Source organism: Atractosteus spatula, chromosome 17 (genome assembly GCF_055471065.1).
Source record: "Atractosteus spatula isolate fAtrSpa1 chromosome 17, fAtrSpa1.hap1, whole genome shotgun sequence".
NCBI classification, from domain to species: Eukaryota; Metazoa; Chordata; class Actinopteri; order Semionotiformes; family Lepisosteidae; genus Atractosteus; species Atractosteus spatula.
In genome coordinates, this window is record NC_142722.1 from 15,550,445 (window position 1) to 15,570,165 (window position 19,721).

The 19,721-nt window shown below is 38.8% G+C and overlaps 1 protein-coding gene across 1 annotated transcript in view; it reads left to right on the plus strand.

Moving 5' to 3' along the window:
- Positions 1-19,721, plus strand: part of pitpnb (phosphatidylinositol transfer protein, beta) — a 76,788-nt gene that overhangs the window by 28,466 nt on the left and 28,601 nt on the right. Inside the window, exons 4-7 of the mRNA XM_088936164.1 lie at positions 1,316-1,407; positions 3,437-3,444; positions 5,901-5,975; positions 6,595-6,678. Of these exons, the coding sequence (XP_088792290.1) occupies positions 1,316-1,407; positions 3,437-3,444; positions 5,901-5,975; positions 6,595-6,678 (259 nt within the window). The remainder of the gene's footprint in view (positions 1-1,315; positions 1,408-3,436; positions 3,445-5,900; positions 5,976-6,594; positions 6,679-19,721) is intronic.

Sequence of the window (19,721 nt, forward strand, 5' to 3'; positions counted from 1 at the left end):
ACTTTTGTCGTGTGTATGTATGTGGACATGCAAGAGACACTGAAACTGTTCTGGGCCCTGTGGACAGTAGAGTGAAAAGCTGTCAGTGTTGCTTGTCAGCTGTGGTCAGGAATTGCCACAGTAATTGTAGGAATTGTGTGAATTGCGAAGATTCTTGACATGGGAGACAAAGGAAGTTCCTGTTGCTCAAGAGAACAATATCAGTGTGGAGACATTTCCAAAATTTTTAAAGATCTGTAGGTTTAAGCCCCACTGGACTTAGTTGTCATGTTGAATTGCAGTTTAATTCATGGGATCATGTGTTCACCAATCTTTACTTAGAAATGCAGAAATTCAGAACTTGGTTCTGATTTGTGATTTACTCCATTCCATAAGATGACCTTTTGTTTATTGTCAAACAACTTTTTATACAAGTAAACTATGATGTTTTGTACATTAAATGAAATAAGGCGTCAAGATAATAGTATGTATTTGTAGAATGTGTGCAGACATTAAATATAATGAATGTATTTGTTAAAAACTGCATAGGGAAATTGTTCTTGAACACGTAACTGGTGCTAATTTCTGAATTATCTTAAGTGGTGACAAATATATGATCTATTCTCGTCAGTTCCCCATTTCCACCAGTAGATGTTACTGTTGTTTCGTTTTTTACTGTAGCTAATCACATTTCACTCATGTTTTCTCATAAAAAGTGTTGTTGCACTAATCAAAGTGTTTGCATCTAATGTGACACAGCTAACTGAGACAGCATACATAATAGTGAATTGATTTTTTACTTATGGTAATTAAAATGCTTGAAAATGCTTTCTCTAAAGAGCGACTGCACATTTGCTTTTTACTTTGATAACAAGCATGCAGAGATTTTTTTCAGTATATATTAATGAAAATTCTTATTCTGGTGTAGTTGCTCTTGGGGGTGGGGGGGGGAGACCTCTAAAGCTCTATTGTCTAAAACTAAAAACCTGTTAGGCTTTTAATCGGACCTTATCAATGATCCTTTGCGTTTCTGCTGAGATATTAGGGACATCCTGCCCTTTCAGATCTTAAAGCTGTTTTTAAAGGAAGAAACGAAAGGGCACAATGTCCTTAGTGAAGTTAAGGTGGAAATATCTTCGCACACTTCCTTTACAATCTGTATGTGAAATGACACTGACGTTGGCTCTTCTGAAGTGGACATTTAAAAAATATTTTATTACATTTAGGAGTAAGAGATTAATGTGAGACTTCTAATGGCAAAAGAATGCTTTGTAATTAAGATAGTAAATTAGCAGGTTAGAAAATGCTTCTTCATAGTCTGTTTCCTTCCTCCTAGTAAAGTTCCTGGATTTGTAAAGATGATCGCACCAGAGGGGGCCTTGGTGTTCCATGAAAAGGCGTGGAATGCATATCCTTATTGCAGAACAAGTAAGTGCTCAACACATGCTTTTACTTCGTTCACAAATCTAGTTTGTAACACTTGAACCCATTACACACTGGTGTAGAACTTTCTACTTGCATGACATCCACACACCATGGTCACAGTGTGAGACAACGGATTTCAAGGCACATAGAGTATAATACCTTAACACAGAAGGTGTTATACTGTGCATAACAAAGTGTTTTTAATTTTGGATTTCGTGCTGTCTTTTTTCCATTCGAATGCAGATTTGTTGAGTTAATTTATTTGAAATAATAAGGATCAATATAGTTATGAATTTCCTTAAATAAGTGCTGAAATAGGTTGACATGGGTCACATATTGAATAGCCATACTTGAGGCCCCTGGTGCATGTCTTTGTTACAGTTTTTGAGGGAAGTTTTTGAGACTTTAAAGGGGTGAAGTGGCTGAAGGACTGCCTGGTGAAGGAAAGGCATCAATAAAGTCTACAGATGGTTACATTTCTGTATAGTACAGTAGAATTTAAAATGAAGAAAGAGCACCAACTTAGAGTATGCTGGCTGGGATTCAAATTTTAGGGCACCTCTAAGGATCTGTACCATAGAGAATCAGTCGAAGAGTCCCAGGAATGCTCATTAAAGATCGTGATACAAACAGAAGGAGAATGTGACCTGATCAGTGTGATAGAATTCAGAATGAGGGTGAGGTCTTAGCATGAAGAGTGCCATGATTAAACTGGGAGTGGGCGAAGAGGGTTGGTCTGGGTGCTTCAAGGTGAAATTGCTTCTGATAAAAAGGAGGAATGTTACTCCCTGTACCTTCCCCTCCCTTAGTCTAAGCACAGTTGCAAACCATTTAACAAACAGTAAAGTGTAGTTGAAGTATCCAAATGCATAATGACAAAATTCAAGTTTAGATGATTTTGAAGGCAGCAGCCTGCAAAGGAACCCATATTGATCTGTAACTTTGGCCTAAAGTAGACTTTGCTCAGGAAATGGTGAAAACTCACAGCAAGGTGGGAGAAAAGCATTTCTGTACAGGGGGAGTACACTGAAAAATAGGTAAGATGTTATAACCATAAACTGAAAAATACTGGGACTGCGGGCCTTTGTGTCTTTCCTTATTGAAGCACTCTTGTAACTAGCATTAACCCTCTGTGTGGTTTAATCTCTTGAGGGTGTCTTTGTGCCTGCTTTGAATTTATATCCCTCGGGATTTAAGCACTGCCTGTATGGCAATAATATTATTTCTGTTATTTTGTGAGGCTAAAACAAGATGCCTTTCCAGTCTGAAAGCTGGAGAGCAGTGTTTTGAAGAGGTGCATGGATGTGCCTTTAGCCATTTTTGAGTTGTACCAAAAGAGGCAGATTGGGGTCAATAAACACAGAGCACAGCAATCAGATCACAGGCCTGCCAGGAAAGGTTGTGTCTGCATGGGGTGAAAGCTGATGAGAAGATCTTTATAAGCTGGAATTTAGTCTAGGTGTTTAATGTTCTTTGATAGTGGTATTTGTATACATTTATTAACATTACATGACCTATTACAGCCTTACTTATGCCTCTTTTTCTCTACTTAATAGAATGTACCCAAAACCGGCAATATCTTTTGTAAAATGCAAAAATTTTACCAACTCATTCCTCTGCTTTTGTATCTTGAAAAAAATGCTTTGACTGGATTATCTAAAAATGTAATCCAGTTAAGCAGTCAAGTGAAAATTGTTTGCAATAAAATTTTGCACTTGATTTTCAATCAAGAGAAGTATCGAGTATAAATGAAGGAATCCATTACTGTGCTGTATAGTAACTAGATGTCAGTTAACATTACTGTAAACTGTAGTTTATATGTTTTTTTTAATATTGCATCACATTAAAAATATGCAATGCTTTTGAAGGTGTAAGACGAAACTTTCTTTTGTTTTAGTTTAAGCTTTACCTTAACTAAATAGCTCGTCTTAAAGCAGCTAATGTTGTGAATAATATCTACTGATATGTGGTGTTTCCTCCATGAATTTATTTTTTTCTTTTTTTTATTGCATGGATGTTCCATTTGCTTCAGTTGTGACGGTAAGTAGCCATCCAACTATTCCTTTTTATTTTTTTAATGTATTTAAAGATGTGGAGTGCTGCCTCTAATCTGTGTCTTGCCTACTGAAATGCTGAAAAGAATCTTTTGTTTCTTTGACTGCTTTTACATTTCACCCCAGTTGGGTAGGTGGGACAGCTCTGGGAGGGAATAAGAGGGTGGGTTGTGATCTGTATTGAGAGCAAGTCCCATTTCTGTTTCACAACTGCTAAAGCCATTGCTGGTGACCTGTATCAATCAGCATTCATTTGCCTGAGGTTGCCTTTTTATAATCGGAGTCTTAGTATACTTTATTTTTCTCTGTTTCAGTTGCGCTGTGTCCTACTAATTACTAGACAGCTGTTTAGCATTTCACTGTGTATTCTTTTTGATTGTCTGTGAATTTACAATATATTTGTTTCCATTTGTGCTATCAAAGACTTCATACAGATAGCAGAGACACTCTTTTTTTGCATTTTTACAATGCCTGGGTATTCTGCTGTGGTGTGTATATAAAGCTATTGTGGTTAAAATGAGAGTCATTTCATATAGATTCTCATGTTATCTGTCTCGGAAACAAATAGATTGTTTCTTCCACTTCAACCCTTTGTGTAAAGATGTGCCTCATGCAATTAAGTCATTTAAAGGCTGAATGTGTTCTGGAACTTCTTCTGAAATGCTTCAGTAGTAATGCTGAGGTCGAACTGTCAAAGCATAATTAATTTAAAACTCTTCTAAGGTTTAGAATCTGTTTCTGTTTATGGAAGAAGATTCTTTTTTATGTTAATACTGATTGTGTATTGTGTTCTCCAAAAAGCAATCAATGACTCAAAAATGATTTTAGTCTTGGAAGTATGTGTTTTGCTTTCTTGGCACAGTGAGCCAGCACAGCTTCTTGGCCATGTTTAAGCCTGTTCCATGTCAGTCTTGAGCACTTGGTTTGAGCTTGTGCATCTGCAGATTTATTAAACAGGGTGCTGTGAAGTATGTGTTGTGATTGCTGAGTTCACCTTTCTAGCTTGGATAGCCCCGAAAATGATGAGGTCTAACATGCAAAGCATATTTCTCCTGGTTTCTTTTTGTTTAGTGCTTTGGTATTTTTGATTCTTAGATGAATACAAAGATTATATGGAATTTTATATGCATCATCATTTATATTTAAATGCAAACATTTGTGGCAATATCTTGGAGGAGACCTTATTCAGCAAAGGGAAAAGGGAAGATGATGGTGTTTGCAAAAACATTCACAATGGCGTTAAAATGTTGCCATTGTAATTTTTGGTGTCCTAACATTGTTAGTTTTTTGTGGTTCTGAATATAATACCAGATCTGTTCTCTTAAAGGTCTGTATTGTCACATACAAACAAGTTACTGTTAAACACCCCACACACACCTTGGGTACTGTTCATATGAGAAAGGGGATAATTGATAATTTTGTTCACTGTAACATGATGCAGGGAGCTGTGCTTTCAGACATTTTGGGGTTAGGGTTAGGGGATTAGAAATTAATCCCCTTACAGGGGATTTCCTCTAAGGTTTTATGTTCATTTTAAATATGATAACTTAGGCTTCAGGCTTTTTTTGACATTATACTGCATCTCTGGTTGTTTTGGGGAAAATGAGGACCGGTAAATACATTCCGGTCTCAACCTGTGCACTCCAACAGTGCACTGTAGGTCTGATATGATGTTGTCAAGGCGATTCTCCAGCACTGGCTCACCAGTAATTCATATTTATGATAAATAGTCCTTGCAGGCAATTAAGTTTCTTTCAGAGAAAACAACAGCAATAGAGGAATCTATTAAATGGGTAACTGTATGAACATAAATGTTTTTTTTCTTTCTGTTGTTTTTACACTACATCACTATGGCAGATTTAATTAAATAGCCAGAATGGGTGTATAATGTACCTTTTACCTTAGCTTGTTTTTCCTGTACATAATAAAGGAATAGGGGGATTTGAATACACAATTCACTTGAAGTCTGGAGAAGTCTGGACTGTAGCTGTGTCCCCAGAATCTGCATATGTAGGTTTTTAGCTTTTGATTGCACTCCAGAATAGGACTTTCAGGCCAAAGGATATGAACCTGCCTTGTGAGTATTTAGTTTCAGTGTGACCTAAAGATCTTTAAGGAATTTCTCACATAAATCAGGACTCATGGGTGTTACAAAATACCAAACCATTACTCTAGAAAGATGAGCTTATCCACCCTGATCTATGAAACTCATGATAACAGTACAAGACCTCTAATGTCTTTGAAAATATTTGCACCAGACATTTAAAGAGCATAGAAAGGATTGCCATCCATCATTGGGAGGTGTTATTAGATGAGATACAATAGTAAGGTACTGTTGTACCTCAACACTTTTTATTATCATTGATAGTCAAAGAGATCTAGGAAATAAGATTCTCACCTTTTACGGCTTGTGAAGCTTAACTGCCTTGTTTTTTTTTTCAGAACGAATACATGAAAGATGACTTCTTTATTAAGATTGAAACGTGGCACAAACCTGACATGGGGGCCCTAGACAATGTAAGTACCTTTCAGGACTTCACTGTGATCAGAGAGACGCTGTGGTGTCTCTGTGCAGGGAGTCATTTTCTTTCTTGAAGTAATCTGTTCACTCTCGGGGAGGTCAAGCTGGATTACGTTGATTTTCTCTGAACTTTTCATACCCTAAAAACATTCTAGCAGGGATTCCTAGAGAGATGGAGGCCTTCAGGTTCTTGGCAGCTGATTTAAGACCAGACAACAGGTGCTTTGACTTCTTATGTAAGTGATTAAGCAATTACGATCATAGGTGTGGTAAAAGGCAGAGGTATGATGTAGGTATATTATTAAAAATGCTGTTACGAGTACAAGGAAACATCACAAGAGCACGTCTATGAAGAAGGACCCCCCACAAAACAGTTTTTCTTCCAAATATGTGTTCAGTATTTTAAACTATAAAACACCCAGAAATTTGCAATTCGCTACTGACCTTGAATTCTGCTTCTCTGTGTTGGGGTGAATAGTCTTTTTTTGGCTGCTTGGTGAGGTGTGTTGTTGAAGGGCTTATGTGCCAGTCTTGGATGTACATCCTGGGTGCTGAGTGTGTTGTCTAGCACACGTCTGCTGCTGGATAAAGGCCACATTCTTCTCCGATTTGTAGGTTCATGAACTGGATGCCGACACGTGGAAAACTGTGGAGATAGTACCCATTGACATTGCAGATAGAAGTCAGGTAGACCCTGGGGTAAGTACAGTTTTGTTTGGACATTTACATTATCCAGCACTTTTTGGACTGCATCTGCAAGAGAGTCATATATGACAAATATAAAGCCTTACCCTCAGGCTTTGTCAAAGGTAAAATGCCACATGTATCAACATCCAGTAGTGCAATCATTTGAAAAGACTGCACTTTACTCGCAAATTTCATAAAAGATATATAATTTACAGTTTCCATAACATCTGTAATAGCTGTTAAAGCACATCTATAATGCTCATATTATTGTATTTATTAGGATCTGAAATCTACCAACATACAGTTTCCAGCACTGGAGTGATTACAGAGACCGTCAGTGTGTTTAGTAAAGCCATGTGAATTCGAATTGACTAAAAGGTACTGAGAGGACTTGGTCATTATCCCCAGTGTTGTTCACATGCCCACAGGTTTCACTGTAGTTCACTAGTGTTTCCTGAAAGTACAGGTCACAATTCCATTCTTTTGTTTGTTCTGAGCTGAATTTGTAGTGTGATCATTGAGTTTGTTTAAGCCGTGCACAAAATCAAGTTCTTAGCTTGATTGACTTCAGCGAGTTTAAATACAGCATGAGAGTTCATTTCTTGAATACGTTTTTAGAGACACAATCTTGTGCAAATCACATAGTGTTTTATGACAGATAATTGTGGGAATTGAAAGGCAGTTAAATTGATTGAGATGGAAATTGCAGTAGTGATTGCTATATGCATAATATAAAAACATTATTTTTTCTAATGTCTCTCGATTCTGAACTTTTTGTCCTTGTCTACAGTAGCAATAGAAAATTGTTTGGTGCCACCTTGTGGTTTGTCTCAGGAGGTACGGTTCGGTTAATGTACAACAACCATTTTCTTAAACTTTTTGATTCGGTTTTTTTTTAATTTACAAGGTAACGTTTAAGAATTCAATATCAAGCTTGTGGCTCAGGAGAAAGTATCCTTTTATTTCATTCAGCTGCATTGTTCTGATGTATATCCCTATATCTGTGGACATGAACAAGAAACATTTCCTATTAATGAGCCATGATTGGTGAAGGTTTTAGCCGAACTTAATGTACAAGTTATCTGATTGTCAGTATAAAGTTTAATTGATTTGTCCTGGATTCTGCCTTGCCCCCATTGCTTTCTGGTGACCCTGAATAGGAAGCAGTAGTTAGAAAATGGATGGATGTATTATCCTAGAAAATAACATTCACAAATGTTAAAGGAAAAGGCAGAAATAACATCCTGAATTTCAGTCTGTTTTTAATACCATCCTTTACAGTTTAAATGGTACCATTTGGTTACGATCTTAAAAGAAAGATAAAAATACTTGAAGAAAATAAGGAAGTGAACAGTGTTATTGTGCCTAATTCAGATCAGGCTGGGAAGTGAAACTGCTAAGTGTAGGGGGAGCAGACTTCAGACAGGACACCAGGGTTAATACTCGACTCTTTCAAACAGTGCAATAGGATCTTTTTAATGACCAAGTAGCTGTTTTAATGTCTGATCTGAAGGATGGCGTCTCGTACAGCTCAGTGTCCCCCAACGCCATGCTAGCACATTTGGCCTGGGAATTCTGCTCCAGAGGGATGAGCACCACCTACTAGTCAACCATCACTGCTTGCAGCCACAGCCGGGATTCCCTTGGAGGTCTTCCATCCCAGATCAGTCGAGGTCAAGGTTCAAAGCTGCTGCCTTTACTAATGTCTTCATCTCTGCTTTGTAGGGAGCATTCTGCTTGCGGAAGGTATTTGCTCCTCACCCCTAACACTCAAAGGGCTGCAGCATAGTTCCATTTCTCTTGTGTGGAGGATAGCAAAGGTTAATATGCCCAAAGAAAGGAAATCAGTATTCTGTGTGAGCGGCTGGGAGATGTTAGCAAATCTGACTGCATGTTGCCCATCTGCATTAACACACAAATAGGTTGCTGTATCTGTACTGTTTGCAGGAAAGAGACTGCTGTAAGCAGTGACTGAGCAGCCCTTGGCTTGTTAAAAGTGTGCCGTTGCGCTTGATGTTTGCTGCACATGTACTTTTCTCCTTTGACAGTCTATTTAAATAGGCTTTTTAGCTGTGACTGAGTCCTTTATTTTATTGCTTAGTAACCAGTAGTTGTTAGAAACATGCTGTATTTCACTATTGCAAATTACTACTGCTGTAATCTGCTGGAGCTGTGAATGAAAAGTGTTTCTGTTTCTGTGATGCTGAGACTTGTTATATCCACATTCATAAACTGTACTAGAACACAAAAGATAAATATTAAATAGGAATTGAAATTGACATATTGAAATACATTTTGGACAGTGTGCCACTGCTGGTCAGTAGATTGCCTTGTAGGTTCTACTGTTATGTTTAAAAGACCAATAGTGAGCTTTGTTAATATGGTGTAGAGGCTGAGATCCTCTCAGATTTCCTGAGTTGTTTGCTTCTGCACTGGGACATCAAACCACAGCAAAAGTTTATATGAATCCGAAAAAGCCTAATTAGGATCATATGTTTGCACAGAGTTCGTTAAGCAACAAATCTGAAACAACAAAAACTGTATAAAAAAGACGCTGTCCATATCTGTTTTCTTGTTTCTTTAATTTGCAGATTCTGACCTGGGTATTTTTAATCAGGCCCAGCACTGTGCTGCGAGTTTGTCTTGATTTGTATATAGACAGGCAGCCCCGTGGGAGGCAGGGTATTTACTGTGTGTGGAAAGATGTACACGCAATTAACTTCACAGAGGGCTGAGTTTGGAAGTAATTTTAAAGCAATTGAGCCTGATGCAAACAGAGATTATTGAAATCAGTTTAGGGATGACATGCAAGGCTTGCCGTGAGAAATCCTGGCTTTCTGCGATATTCCACTCTTCCAAATCCAGTGTCTCACCACCCTTTGTATTAGGCTGTGTTAATTTAGTATTTAAAGGGTTGATGGTAGGAGTTGTACTATGAGTGTCATGGTAGTACCCCAAAATTATTTTTGAGTAATGTAAAAAGTCTACATCTAGACTGAAAAGAAAAAAAATAGATTGTAGTGTTAATTTCAAGAGCATTTTCTAAAGCACCTCTCTGCCAGGTAGTTTAAGCATCTTGTCACTCCTGAAATCATAAGTGGTTTTATTTCAGCAGAATACTGTTTTTTTTTTTTACCATTGAAAGATATATATTCTGTCTCTTAGTTCTCTTAATTGGAGGGTTCATGTATTGGCTTTACATACCTAGTTTGAATTATATCCTTTAAAGGTTGTAGTTTTACTCTTTGTGTTTGGAGAAGATGGCTTTTGTGCACTGAAAATTCTGGGGACACCTCTGATGAAATTGAGAAAAAACAAAAGCAACTGTGGCAAATTAGGCGAATGAATGAACAAGAATTTATACTAGGTTTGGGGATTGAGAACGGGATACTTGTTGTATCAACACCTGCCCAGTAGACTACCTGCAATGTAGTGTGAAGCCCATATAATATGTAGCTGAACCAAATCCTTTATTTCATGGTGTTATAAAGAGAAATTTAAAGGAAATGTACTATATTTTACTTTTGCAAATTAATATTGCTGTAACCCACTTGGGCTGTGAATACAGTCTTATGAAACACTTCTCTGTCGTTTACACTAAGGGTAGGTTACCTGAACGCACCCTATGCTGAGTAAGTGCACAATCATGACCTGGACCTGAGGACAGAAGTATTAAAAAGGGTGGTATTTACATATATTTTTGTTCTGTGCCTTTGGTGATGGACTGATGGGCCTTGAAACTTTACACTCAAGAAATGAGAGTAAGCAGTATGCGCCACCTTCACTTTTATTCTGTGGAAGGTCAGAAAACGTAGAGTGCTAGACCGCCGTAAAGAAAGATTAGGATCCGTGCTGTGTGAGGAGGCTATGAAGATTTTTTTTAGATGTGTGGTACGTCAGGCAGACGTGAAGAGCAATTTAGAAGTGTGGCAAGAGGATTAGATGTGCACTGCACGAGACAACTGTGAAAAAGGATTTAGACGAGCACTTTGCAAAAGAGCGCTGATGAAAGATGTTAGGAAAGGCTTTGCACAAGAGCTGAGTGACTGATTTAAATCGGCAGTGTGAAACAACTGAAGGAAAATGTAGATGCATGCAGCACAAGACACCTGCGAGTGAGATTTAGGCATGTGCTGTGCCAGACCGCAGTTTGAGATTGAGCTGTACCAAGTGTTACGAAAGAGGTTTGGATGAGCGCTGCGTGAAATAGTATGAGATTTAGATGCATCCTGTGCGAGACGGTTATCAGGGTGAAACTTAAACGTACACTTTTAAAGACAACTGTGATTGACGATTTAAGATGCATAGCTTAACCGTGAGGAGAGAGATTTAACGCAGGTCACTTGAAAATGCAATCAAAATCTGAAGAAACTACAAAAAGGTTTTTCACATCTCAATATTTTATCATTGTCTTTCGGTCGTGGTTATATTTTTTTGTTTGTTTGGACTTGAGAATTGCTGAAAGGGGTGGTGAGCCTTTCTTGAGGATTTGATCTGCCTGCTCAGCTGTGCTTTTATCATCCAGTTGTGGATGATACAATATTATAGTATGATAGAATGTTTTAATTATAGAAACAATGTGCAGAATGAGTTTGCAAATATCCCTGATTGGTTGTTAAAACAGACACTAGGAATTGAGGTGGGAAGCTAAGAAGAGCACGTTAAGTAATTTATGGCACACAGCACCATTTCAGTGGTGCTTGACTTGAAAATGTTTGGGGGAAAACCTGAACATATTGTGGCTTGCTGAATCATTCACGTTTTCATTCAGTCATTCGGGTTTGTGCCGAGTTTGATCTGTGAATAAAACTGATTGTGGGGATGTGATTGTCTCGGAGGATTCCAAGGAACCCCAGTCAGCCATATGGCTAGGCAGTTAGATTTGTATTACCATACAGTTACAATCTGTATTGCTTTCTAATTGAGACTGAGAAAGGAATAGCCAGTCGAGATCCTTGAATCACTAAGCAACTTGCAACCTACTGACGAATGTGAGTTGAATGACCTCTACGTTGTCGTAATCCACTATTACTATAAACGTACTCTTAAAATGTTATTTTATTATGATTAAATTAGTTTGTTTTGTTTTGTTTCCTCAATAATTGTATTTTAATCGCCCGTTCTCATTGTTCTTACGAAGTAGTGTGAAGGTGCAGGAAATAATTACTTTAAAAAATACCACTTGTTCTATGATTTTTTTTCTGCTTTGTTAAAATAATGTATCTTTTTAAAAACATTAAAATCACCAATTATTTTTTTTACACACTGGATTTGGAAAAGCCATTTGTGTTTTTCAAATTTTGACTAAGAGCTACGAGCCCTGTGACCCACACAGAAAAATGAAGAGGTGTTATTAAATAGAAAATAGTACAGATAAAGGGTGATTACTGAAATTGGGGTTATGTGATTATTAGAGTTCTGAATCTGTACTAGTTACACTCCTCTTCCTATTTCACATCAATTAACTAGTTTCAAATATTGTCAGTAAACACCTTCCAAAATAGTAGTATTGACAAGCACTGTAGAAGATGCAAATAGTTTAAAATTGGACAGACACCAAGCAGATGACATCTAATGTAGTTGAGTGCCAGGTTTTACAGGCAAATATCAAAAACAAACTATAAATACAAAATGGAAAAGAAAGAGAGAAAGAGGAAACGTGAAGAAGATTTAGGCATTTATGTTGACATGTCATTACCATCTTTTAGACCGATGTTAAAATCATTTAACGCAGTATATTCTAAATGGCGAATTACTTCTGTGCAGTTTTGGGCATCACATCATTAAAAAGCTATTGCTGCTCTAGAATGTATCCAGAGAAGAGCAACAGGATGCAATCCTTGGCTTAAAGAAAGTAGTCTTGAACAGAGAAGACTGAGGGCACCTGGTTTAAGTAATCAAAGTCCTCAAATTGACAAGCTAGGAACTTCTTCAGAGCGGACAGTGAATCTTGGAGAAGGAGTACACAAGTGGACACTACATTTAAAACTGAGAACGGGACAACTACTACCAAACGGGGGAGAAAAGTCCCATTTATCTCTCTTTTTTTGTAACTACTCTTGAGTGCAGGTATACTACACAATTGTTGTACCCATTGACACTTTGTTAGAGAGCTAGATATTAACTAAAACTATTAGAGAATATGACCATTAGTGCATCGTCTCCTTCATTTGTGATTGCAGCTGTAAAACTGCTAGCTTCGGTATCTGTTTACAGTTGTCCTTAGAGATGCCGAACCACTCAACAGTAGCTGTCACAGCTCTGCATGAGATGTGGTTAGTAGTTTAGTCGCTTCTTAAAGGCTGTTTGCATTGACACATTAGCCTAGTGTGGTGTTGCTTTCAATCACGCCTCTTGAGAGGTTTGATTTCTTTCACATAGTGCAACACCTCTTCCATGTCGTTTTAGTTTAGCTTAACATAATCATCATTAAAGCGGACAAAGATCATTTACCTTTGCAAACTAGTTTTCCTTTTAAAAATAGTCAGACAATGCAATAAAGCTAATTTGGTTACATTGCCTGTATTTTGCACTTGAAGCTGGCATGATCACTGGAAGCAGATTCACTAGTTTGCCGGTGAACATTTCACTTGAGTCTTTGGATACTTATTTTCCTTTGTCTTTGTAGTTTTTCTCCTCCTCCTTGACCCAGTAAAACCATGTTGTTAATATTTCTTGTAGGCGCCTTGGTGCATTTTCCCTGTGAAGACGACTGTATTTTAAACTCATGAGGGGTACTTTTCAAGCCTTTTGATTTCTTAATCTGAATATCTGTTTATTGTTTAAGGGTGTACACTGAGTGGTAATTTTATTCTCTGCGTTTGCCTTGGAATGCCTTGCTTGTTATTATGCATAATTCTGTTTCTGTGCAGTTCATTATTATGCCAATTAAGGTTTATGCTGGGAAAGCTTCAGAACAGGCTTTCAGAGCTGAACACCACAGAGAATCGCTTCTCTTTAGTACTGTGGGTGACAACCATAGAGCTGCAGAGACTGAAAATGGAGTGATGGAACTGTAAATGAGTGAACTGATCATTTCTGGGGGGATTGTGTGCTCCTGTTGTGTAGTAATTATATTCCAAATTTTTATTGTGACGGGGATATCTTTAGCTTCCTCTGATAAAGTCGGCCCTGATACTTGAGAAATGGAATTGAAGCTGTTTGATTTAGCAAACTCTTTTTTCACAGTTTATATTCCTCCTATTTATAAGAATAAGCCTCAGAATTAACTGCTTTTTCCTGCCTATAGAGAGAAGACTCTTTTAATTCATAGTGGTCACATACCATTGTAAATTACTTGTGTATGTAGGTGGTTAACTGCAAAGTAATGCTGGCGAATGGAGGTGTTCATTACTTCACTGGGTTGATAACAGTTTTCGCCCCAGGCAGCACCACAGGCTAAAACTAAGCTCTGTGCAGCAATGAGTTCGTTATCACAATTAGAGGGCACACATTCCATATGCATCCTGTACTACCGTTAACGAATTGGTTTTAGTAATTGCAAAGTATTCCTTTTGATTGCACACCTTGATTAGCCAGCTTGTTTATTAGTGGCATACTAAACATTGTTGCTCGTTTGCCTGTGTTTGTATGTTTGTATCAAAAGTTTTTTATTTCTATTTTTTTTTTTGCTGTCAAGTAGCCCTGAAAAACAGTTTTGCTTGAGGCATATCATGATTTATTTAAAAATGGGCACCCTGGAGTAACAGTTAATTTGAAAGGCGCTTTTTTATTTCATTTTCTGTTTTTTCTCCATCCTTATTAAAAATGAATAATATGTCCACAACTGAATACTGAACCCATTAGCAACCCACCTAGACGGAGGGTAATAGTGCACTTGGAATGAAGCAGGCTGGGTTAATGACTCAGTCAATCACTCTCCTGGTCTGTTCCATTATTCTGCCTCTTCAAGAATTCCATGTATTTGTACATACAGCTGAACTGGAAAGAACAAAGTATCTGAATTTTACATTCCGTTTGCTTTCAGTCCGCCCATTTTTGGTTGTTTATTGCATATTCAGTTGAATACTTCTATTTTACATGCTCAGCTTATGATTGTGGGTGAAAAGTGGCCATTAGTGTTAGAAATGAGAGTTCCCCCCGAACTGCAATGCATGCAGTCTCCAGTCACCTCGTCTCCCTTGGCAACGGACAAAGAGCAGCACAAGCCCTCATTCGCTCTGCGTGATTATACATTTTGCAGTGTTGGGTTTGTGACTTATTAGTGCTTTTTAACAAGGAAGTTATGTGGGCTCAGTTACCCTTGTGGCGTCACTCTTATGGTCTTTTCCTCTCAGGTTTTCGGTCACTAAAATTTGGCATTGCCATTTACTTTCCTTCATAAACCTCCCCTTGGAACTTGGAATTGTTCCTTTTCACTTTTGTGATGCCCATATCGGCAAGGAAGGGATGAAGATGCTCCCTATAAAACGTGCACTGCCAGGGTGTCCCTCTAGGGTGGAAATGCCCGAGCCGAGGCATCGGATGGAGAAAGCCTTCCACAGGCTAGGAAATCCCTGATTTCCTGGGGTCGCACTCTTGCGCAGTTGCATACGGCCCATATAGCAGCTTCCAGTAATGAGTAAATGATGAGGCATTGGCTCCACCCTATGTTCACTGGCTGGGACCCTCGGGAGTTGGGTATCTAAAATTTGAAGGAGTTAATGAACACTTGAATAGTGTTTGGGTATGTGTGGCATAGCTTTGATGTGAACTGCAACACCTAGGAAGTGTTCAGCTGTGGTTTTTACTGTTATAAGCATATCTGATGAACATTGTACTTATCCATTAATATTTTATACAAAAAAGGTTATTTAGCAGTCTAGCATTGATTACATGTGATCTTTGCTCATTCTGAAGATAAGTGTGCAGCCTTTCTTATCTTTGAAGCCAAGAGCATTTAGACTGGAGCTGGTGTAGCCAAATTCCCCAGACCTAAGGGCTGCCTAGCAAAATCTCTCTGGCTACGTGGCATGTTGTAATAGTGCAAGTATTTTATTATTTTCCCAAAAGTATTTTAAAATTATGATGTCCTGATGCTATAAATTCAATTATGAATCACGTTAATTGCTTTTCGACTCCTGCCAGTTAAGATCTAAATCCCACTGTATCTGTTCGGTGCGGTTGTTGTTTTTTGAACAATGGATGTGCAGTGATATCTTCAGAAATGTTAAGGAACTCACTTGAAACTATTTTAAACATTTGCTCTGTACCTGCAATGTTACATTTGCAGAAGCTCTTGAGGTGCTTAACTGAATTGCAACATCAGCGCTCAGTGTAAATTCATTACGTGCTGCGAAGAAAAAAAAATATTTTATCTGACTTTAATATAGAAATCACTTCTGCGTTCTTTGAAATCAGTTCAACAATCAATTCTCTATAAGGTTACGGTTGCACAATTTGAGGTACAGCAAGGTACAAGATCTTTAAGAAAATAAATGGCAGAGTGCAAATGAATTATATTGTCAAGACTTTTAAAGCTTGAACTTAAAGTGAGGTAAAAAATGGACCGTTGAACACTACAGAAGAGTACTTATTTACACACCTTTATATTTAACAATAGTCTTTTACACATAATTGCCTTCTTTTCTTCCTAATACTGTACACCAACTCTGAGGAGAACCAAGCGAGACGGGCGAAAACGCAACATATCCTGGTCTGGAAAGTGTGCGAAGCAAAAATTGCCATGGCAACACTTTGGTGACTGTATCACCAGTTGCCAGCGCTGATTGTGTGTTGAGTGTTGCAGGCTTAGCACGAAGACTGCAATTAAGATCTTGTCTACCTTTAACGGTGCATTTCCAAGATTTTAATTTTGCAAGCTCTTTCGTAGTTCTTTTGCGCACTTTCAGTCCCCCTCACCACTTTTGCAAAATTCAGACATTGCAATGTGGTTTTCATTTTTCTGCTTGTGATGAATTGTGAGTGCGTGTTTGTATGCTCTGTCCGGTGATTTCAGATTGCATACAGTTTTTTTTTTTCCATTTGCCATACTAGGAAAATCCCAGTGAGTCACCATAATGATTTTGTTCTTGCAACATTCCTCTTTCATGCAGGGAAAGAGTTAAAGCACTCATGGCCTGACCTGGCCAGTTCTAAAGGCTCTGGCCTGCCAGGCTAACACCTGATATCTAACCTCCAATTACGGTTTACAACCCTGCTGCAGCTTTAGTACCGCTGAGCATTGTTTCCTCCTGTTTCCGGGAGTGTGATTCTTCTTTACTGGCCGGTGGAGTGAGGTGAGCGGCTCGCGGCTCGCGGCTGCAGGGTTATGGGGAGGGCAGGGTACGCCACCCCCCCCCCCCCACCCCCCGTCCTGCCCCTGCGGCAGAGCTGGGGCCTCTCGCTGACGAGGGCGGCAGCTGTCCTCTCGCACTCCGCTCTCCGCTTGGCTAATGAGATGAGAAATCTCTGCAGCTGGTGGCAAGAACCGTGAACCGAGAGCCACGGGGCTCCGAAACCCTGCGCTCTCCCCAGCCCCCCGCTGCCCCTCACGGAGACAGAATATTAACGAGACCAGCGGGGCTGTCTCGGTACGTCCCTGCTGCTCTTTTTATTTTTAATAAACACTCTACAGTCATAACGGGGGAGCAAATAAGTACCGAGTGCCGTTCGGTGGGTTCATTTGCCCACACCTCTCCAATTTTCATGTCTTTTCCGAAGATTTGAAGCAGGAGCTTGCTTGGCTTGCCTGGAACTCCGGTGTTTGATGGTGTTTGATTTTCAAGAACGTTGTAATGGCAAATTTACATGCGCATTAGCAGACTGGTGGCATTTAAGTGTTTTCCTAGCCAGGGGAGGTGATATGGTTGTTTCCCCTGTGAGGGAAAACAGTGGGTAATCTGCCCACTCCAAAATACATGAATTAAATGAGGAATTTGTTGACTGTGTACCCACAGGGGAAACTGGACCTCAAGTGCTAAAAGAGCAACATAATGATCGGACCTTGTTTTCAGCAGTAAAGGATCATTGTGTCAATTATTTGAATATTGGGACTGAATTTTCTGGCAGGTCTGCATCTCAGACCGGCGAAGTGCTGCTTCAGGCTGTGAATCCCTGTCGGAGAGAAACTTGGAAACTGGAGTCCAGGGTGGAAGGTGTAGCCTACATAATAAAAAGAGAAAAGACTCACTTATGTTTTGAGTTTAACCTTCATTGGGATTCAGTCGGACAGAGCCAGTCCTTTGGTATCTTAAACTACAGTTTATAAACCAGTTTATAAAATGCGTTGCAGATCCAAGCAAGTGTTGCAAGTGTTCTCATTAGCATAGTGGTTTAGGCAGCGTTAGAGAAATATTTGCAGTAGATGCACTAAATTCCAGCCTTTTACATGTTTTCAGTTGCTCTTTCGCTGGCAAATTGAAATTCTTTAGATATTTTTTTTTGCTTTCTGATATATTGTGAGCTCATCCATCTGTGTTTTAATCCCATCAGATGGTATCATCATCTTTACTGTTAAAGCAGACTAAGTACTGTCAGTCACCAATAACTCAAATACAAAAGCTGGGCTGGCTGTCTGAGGTCTTTAAATGTAATGCAACAGAGGATGTAAGAGCTACTTGAAATGCACATACATTTTTCATCTCAAGGTTCCATTAATAGAACAGTAAATGTCCACCATTTTTAGATTTTTGTGTGCATAATAGTCCTTGTATAACACACACCATGAATATGAAGCACAGCTGTAAAACAAAATTCAGGATCATTTCATAGCCCCTCTTATCATGTTGGTAGGGGTGTAATGAGTATTTTACCAAACCCAAGTACTGATATATTTGGAGTGTTTTTGTGTGTTTGTATATATAATTGTATACACATAAATATACTGTACATAAAGGGGTTCATGTAACTTGTATGCAGGTACAGATAAGGACTTGGTTTTGTAAAACGCATCCTGAAATGTAAGAAACAGATTGTGGAATTACCATAACCAATGATAATTGCCATTTAAATTATGCTAGTTTGAATATAACTTACACAGTGCAGAAAGAAGGGAAGCGTGTCAATGCTATTGCTCCCTCTCTTGAAAGCTTCAGGGAAAACAAGTAAAGAGAAGTTTGGTAGAAAACCTGTCTCTCCTCAGCTGTGGCTTATCTTGCCAGAATTTGACATTCTTTTCTGTTCACATTTACCTGTTCCCCTCAGGTGACCCTTTATATAACAAACCCTTTATAGTCCTTCCACATCTCAGACCTTAGAACCTTTGGTTTCGCTTTAAAAATAATTTCATGAATGTGCTCTTTTGTACTGCCATTGCATTCGAGTGCTTCATGCTTTTCCTCGAGAACTTTAATTTGCACAGTTAAGTGGGTATGTTCCTGTACAAGGTTGAGGCCTGCATAATTTCCTCATTACTCCACCACTGCGCCTTGTTTGTTGTTCTTGAAAATGCACAGGCTGGCACGAGTCCTGCCTGGTGTAATATATGCACACTTCTGTGTAGTGTGATCAGTCATTGTTAATGTCACTGGGCTCCGTACACCGGGAGACAGTGGCCTGTGGGTACAGAACCAATGGCTATTCTGCAGCAGCTTCGTCTCGCTCACCGTGAGCTGCTCAATAAATACCAGCCGTCCGAGCAGCAGCTTTTCTGACTTTTCTGACCAACTAAAAAGGAATTTTCAGCCTCTCACTGGCCTCACAGCAGTAGAAATTTTAAAATGAACTGTTTTTCCACAAAGAAGCAAGACTCTTTCTCTTGTATATTTGACATCCTCTGATACATGGGCACTTGTAAAGGGTTCAAATAAGCTTAATCAATCAATCAAAACAGACTGAATGGCACTTACTTTCTTCCCAGAAGCTGGCTTTGTCTAGGTTTTGGAACCAGAATAGGAGTTAGGTACCCAAGCAACAGCCCTCTGTAATTGATAATTACATTCATCTTAAATAATGACTGGGCATGGCTGGTGATTTCTGAGAGCAGGTAGAGCGGCACAACATGTTTCATACCTTTCTTGTGTTTAACTTTGTTTTGCTATTGAACCTGTAATTTATCTTCACCAAAACTGTTGTGTGAGTATAACATTTTGCCAAATATTGTATGTCTTGTATTT